General features: G+C 35.3%; 1 protein-coding gene across 1 annotated transcript; it reads right to left on the bottom strand.

Moving 5' to 3' along the window:
• Positions 1–4,162: 4,162 nt before the first annotated feature.
• Positions 4,163–5,713, bottom strand: LOC115961046 (ethylene-responsive transcription factor ERF105-like). Its single transcript, XM_031080094.1, has one exon. It carries the CDS (start codon positions 5,543–5,545, stop codon positions 4,634–4,636), a length of 912 nt encoding a protein of 303 aa, XP_030935954.1. The 5' UTR covers positions 5,546–5,713; the 3' UTR covers positions 4,163–4,633.
• Positions 5,714–6,059: the final 346 nt, after the last annotated feature.

Genomic DNA, 6,059 nt, shown 5'->3' with positions numbered 1-6,059 from the left:
AGAGAGAAAATCAAAATTTTCTTTCAAAGATTGAAACATGGCTCAATAACTTGAATCGAAACACTAAAACAAAACATTGCATTATAGATGATAGAAGATTAAATTGAAACATAGTTAAAAATTATTGGATATGAAGGTTGTTATTGTACTAAATTAATGTATTAGGATTATTTAAAAAAAAAATTGATTAGAGTAAATTAACAATCAAAGAGAAAAAAAAAAAACTTAAAATACAAAATTAAATCGTATCAACCAAAAGTAGAGTTCTAAAGAATACAAAAAATTATCAACCTAAAGTAGAGATGTAAGAAAAATAAATAAAATCAACCAAAAAAATAGAGAGAGAGAGAGAGAGAGAGAGAGAGAGAGAGAAATAAAATTTTTGTGAGAGAAACTATGCAGATAATAGAATAGAGAATGACAAATTTATAGTAAGAGAGTGTGAATAAGAAGAGACAAAATAAAGGAAGATTAAGAGTGATATTAAAGTAGAGGGTAGTGGATAGATGAAAAGGTAAGAGAAGGAAAAATGTTAGAGAAAGTGTAAATTTTTAAGAAATGAGTATATGCTAAAAAAATTATAGATAAATTGGAAAGAATAATGACATGGACACTAATGTGGCTCATTGAAATATAGAAATAATAAATGTTATGCTTTAACTTTTAAATATATATATGTGCAGCTTAGGTTAAGAACATGCATGTGCAGCTTAGGTTAAGAAACAATGTACCAAAGAAAATTGGTTAAATTATTTTCTCTAATTTTTATTCTTATTTCAAAATCGTATATGTACTTACCACCACTCACATTAGGCGAGTTGGTACTTCTCCAAACCTTAAAAGCTTGAGGGGTTCATGGACCCAGATTTGAGTGGTCCCAAGGTGGGGAGGGGTGGAGTTATATTGTTGATTGTCAAAAAAAAAAAAAAAAAAATCGTATATGTACTTTTAAATGTTTTATGATCTTAGTTCCAATATATTTTGAAATGTTTCAAAAATGTACTTGTCATCAATTGATAGATTAAAAATATTGACATGATAAACTAGATTTTCATGTAACTCATGTCAAAGAAAAAGAAAAAGAAAAGTTGCAAATGAAACATCTTTCCGACCGTTACTCTCTCCCCAGTCACCACATCACCCCACGACTTCACATATTGCTTGTAAGAGCATTCACATCTAGTATTTAGAAATTATCCCATTTTACCATCTCAAAAGCCACTTTCTCTATTATACCATTCCATTTTACAATACACCCAACACCCCATTTCTTATTTATATCCTCTATTCAATAAAATATTAATTTCATCACCTCTTTCTCTCTCTTCCTCTCCTCTTTCTCTCTTTTCTCAATCATTCTCTCTTTTCCTCTTCATTTCTAGGTCTAAAATACACCATAAAAAAATATTTTTTAAAACCCAACCACCACCACTGCCACTCACATTTGAGCAAACCCACCAACAATAACAACAAACACAAGAAACTGACACCACCAGAACCACCAAGAGAAAAAAAAAACACAAACTGCCAAATACCATAGCAAACCCACCATAGAAATCACCAAACCCACCACTGAAACCGCCAAACCCACCGCCAATCTAAGCAAACCCATAACTCAGACCACCAAACCTACCACCAACCATAACCACAACCACAAGAAAGAGCCACCACAGAGAAAAAAGAAAACACAAAGAAGCCTCCAAAAACCACCAACAACAACCACATCCACAAGAAACAACCACCACATAATCACCATGAAACGTTGAAACCCACCACCGCCGATCTCACCAATCTTGAAACCCACCACGTTGATCTCCATGTCGCCATTCCACCATGCAACCCATTACCTATGGCAACAAACCCACTAAAATCCACCAACCCAATACTAAAATCCACTAACCCACAACCAAAACCGACCCATGACTAAAACCCACCCATGACGGCAACTAGAGAGAGATAGTGATAGAGAAGATAGGTAGACCACCCTAAAACCATCGACCCAGACCCATGCCACCACACAACCCATGTCGCCACCATCGCCACATCAACGGACTTTTATGCCACACCTACCTCTACTACTACCACCACCACACAGGGTTTTGGGTTTGAGAAAAGGTAGTTTCTGGTTTGAGGAGTAAAGAGTGCAAAACAAGAACAAGGGAGAGAGAAGAGATGGAAGACGGAGAGAAATGAAACAAAGAGAGATAAAATATAAATTTATATGGTACTGTAGAGGGAATAAAATATATTAAAAATTATACAATGGAGTTACAGTGCCGTCTTACATATAAGATAGCACTGTAGCAAGATTGTAAATTTTTTTTAGAATTGGAAGACCAGGTAATGGTGATTTTTTGCACTTTAATTTGATGCTAAATTATACCAACATATACCGTTTAGAAGACCGGATGTGAATGCTCTAAGTGGTAACTAGAGACAGAATTACTTGTGGGGCTTGAGGGGTCATGCCCCACAAGTAATTACTTTATAGTTAAAAAAAAAAAATTAGAATACATAGATTTTAAATTTGAAGTTAAAATTTTTAAAAGATGTATCTAATTTTCCCTTAACAGTTAAGTTGGCCAATTAAAGGAGTCCTTAAAAAATAGAAGTAGTCAACTAATTCACACCTATGTGGCTATGCCCCTTCTTTAAAAAAATTGTAGTTAATAAATGCTTAAACTCAATGGTGCCTCATATTGAAAACATTCTTTTAAAATTTATTTGAATTTCTTAAACAAAATAATAAAAAAAAAAACATTGTAGGGACACATTTTGCAACCCCGGCTCAAAATGTATGAGATATTAGCCCAGTGAGTCTAGTATAATAAATTTCTAAAAAGTGGGTCGAAGAACTAGGCTCTAATGAGTTGGATAACAACCAGTATGGATTTAGAGGATGATCAAGCAAAAACAAGAAGCACTGATTTGAATGAATTCACCGTCCGAGGAGGTAAATCTTTATATAAATCAATTAAACCTATTGCAAGTATAATTTTGATGGTTACAGTGTTCTCTCTCCCTTCCTCATGGGGGATCTCTTACATTATATATCTCTCTTTGGATCATTTTGATCCTACACTTGTTGGTCATTTGAGTCTTTACTTGAGTACCTATCCCATCAGACACTCTTTTTGGCTTTCTGTGAGTTGTGATAGCCAAGGCAGCACTGTTCAACGGTCTTTTCCACATAAATGCGGTCAGAAAAGTAGCTGCAGTACATTTAATGCAGTGGTAGCAGCTTTCCCTTAGATATTTTTGGGTTCCCCTCTTTCTCATATGTTCATGATGCACGTCACTATCATTGGAGTTTCTTGAAAGGTCATCCTAATTGTTGGAATACATATTTAAGCTGTATTTACCATGTCTGAGGAGATATTCCTCCTCGGACCATCTTTCCACTTGTATCTTGCTCATTAAGTTCTGAGTCTGAACCATTTATTATCATTTGTTCCTCCTCGGACTACTCACGTTCTCAGCCAAGGCCCAAGGCCAATATATGATTTGGACCCTTAACCCTACAAACATCAATTTAGAAAAATTTTAAATTACAAAGTCTTGTTATTTCAAAATAAAGAACAAGAAGTCGGTTTGATTTCGACCCAAAGGTCTTTTGTATTTTTCCCTTTCAAAAAAAATATTTTTTAGATATGGAATTAGGTGCCAGAGAGTATATGACAATATAATATTGTTTATATACGAGAATTTAAGATATTTTCTAGCTTTAGAGTCAATAAAAATTACTTTAAATTTTAGTACAGAATTAATCATAGGAGAATTTCATGATTAAAAAAAATTGTCGAGTTACATCTGGATAAATGGTGCTAATAATCTCTAGTTGCAAATTTATGATTGATGGAAGCAACAATATTTGATTTTGGGTCATTGTTTCGGTCTTTAATTTTGGGATGTTGGCTGGTTTGGAGGATGACCAGAATTGTGTTGTAGTTCTTAGTTACCAGAGTCGTTGTTGGGGGCATCTTTTTTCCCTCCTTTAATTATACTTCTTGACATTTAGGCTCCAATGTCATGCAATTGATTTGAGTTAGATGAATTCTGCTTCTCACGTCAACATTTTATATCCATTAATTGACAATAAATCACGATGTTTTTGAAACATTTGAAAAAAAAAATATAGAAACTGAAATGAAACATTGAAAAGTACAATGTCAATTTGGAAAGAAAGATTAAAATTTGAAGACCAAATGTACAATTTTAACCACCCAAAACAAAGAGGAAGGAAAGAAAAGTAAAACTCTAGCTGTAACCATCCATTGCAAATAAAAGTCCAAGTCTGTATCTTGGTTAGAAAAGCCTCAAGACATAAATGAATAGAAAAAATTCAACACCAAATGTGTCCTACTATCATCTTCTAGACCAATTTACATTTCCCACACTTCATGAGAGACTCTTCTAATGTTTTCTAAGCTTAATATATTCTATGTAACAGTGTTTATTACACACGGACTTTTATACACATTAGAAAAAATAACTAAACTAGTGACTTGAAGTCACGATTTTAGTTATCTTCTCGAGTGTTAATAAACGTGTGTAAAAACATATGTGCAATAGCTTTTTCCCAAGTCTGTGATACCACCACCACCAATAGCAGATTTGATATGTCTTATCTCTCTCATGTAACCATAAGCTGAGAATATCCCATTGAAGGATGCGGAGATAACGGCGATAACGGAGGAACACTGAAAATTCCCTTAACATCAAAATCCCATACACCAGTCCAACTTGACGGCGTTAATGGACAAACAGAGCTTGATCCTGAGCTTGGAAGTGAAACGCTCTCAGCCATGATTACCTTCTCTTTCTTCATCTCCTTCCTCTCTTCACTCTCACTCTCACACTCTCTGTTTCTTTTCTTACCAATACAAACTTCTGCAGTATCAGCAACATCGAACTCAGAAGAAGAGTTCCCAGCTTCTTGAGGAAAGTTCAGTATAGCTTTGCTTCCACGCAACTTGAACGCAGCCCTATCATAAGCTTTAGCAGCATCTATGGCGGTTTCAAAGGTTCCAAGCCATACCCTTGAGCCTTTCCTATTGGGGTCACGTATTTCAGCTGCAAACTTCCCCCATGGCCTTCTCCTAACGCCCCTATAATGCTTACTTTCATTATTAGAATCCGAAACATTGAGCTTACTTGTAGTTTCCAACTTGAGCTGTGATGAATTCAGGCCAACAAAGATTGTTGTTGTTGGTGGAGGTATTGCAACGTTCAAGGATGGACGGCGATGGCTTAAGTTTGAAGGTTTTGGACCTTTAGGAGGCTTTGATGAGTGAGGGTTTGTGGGTTTTGTTTCAAGATTGGAATAGTTGGAAGGATAGGTGATGATTGGTTCTTCTTTGGGTAGCAAGTAATCAGAGATTTCAATATCTGTGTTGGTGCTTTCAGTTTGGTTTGACTGGCTTTGTGAGATATTGTTGGGGATAGAATGATTTAGATTAGTGATGGAGCTCTCCATGGAGGCAAAATCATTGAGAAGATGTTCCCTAATGAGTTCTAAGGTTGAAGATTCATCTATAGAGGCCATCTAGTTGTGGTTGTGGTTGTGTGTGATGATTAACGATGATGATTAATATATATATAGAGAGAGAGAGAGAGAGAGAGAGAGAGAGAGAGAGAGAGTAGTTTGTGTGTGGAAATTCAAATCTAGGAATGAGAAAACAAGTTTGAGTGGAAGAAAAGGAGTGTAGTGAAGGTATATAAGAGCATGAATTTTGTGTGTGGGACATAGGAAGGAGAGGGGGAAAGGTGGGTTTCACATTAGCTTCGAAGATAGAGGAAAGAAGCATCATATTGGCAAGTGGAGCTGTCTTTTCTGAGTTTGTCGGTATCTTTCTTATTATTGAGGGTCCACATCTTATGCCCCCAAGCAAATCCACCGGTTTAGAGGGTACTTCCAGGCTTGTGCCTAAAGCTATAATTTGGTTTAGTTAATTATGTGGTTCAGATTACAATAATGCATCCCACATCCTTCAAAATAATTAAAAATTAAGGTTAAGTTAATATGTCTTTGTTTTTTTAGCACTGTTTGCATTTTTAAT

This window comes from Quercus lobata, chromosome 9 (genome assembly GCF_001633185.2).
Source record: "Quercus lobata isolate SW786 chromosome 9, ValleyOak3.0 Primary Assembly, whole genome shotgun sequence".
Classification (NCBI taxonomy): domain Eukaryota; kingdom Viridiplantae; phylum Streptophyta; class Magnoliopsida; order Fagales; family Fagaceae; genus Quercus; species Quercus lobata.
This window is presented reverse-complemented; position numbering and strand designations above follow the sequence as displayed.

Bases quoted from the DNA above. Each gene is read 5' to 3' on its own strand.
- LOC115961046 (XM_031080094.1), bottom strand. From the start codon at position 5,545: ATGGCCTCTATAGATGAATCTTCAACCTTAGAACTCATTAGGGAACAT.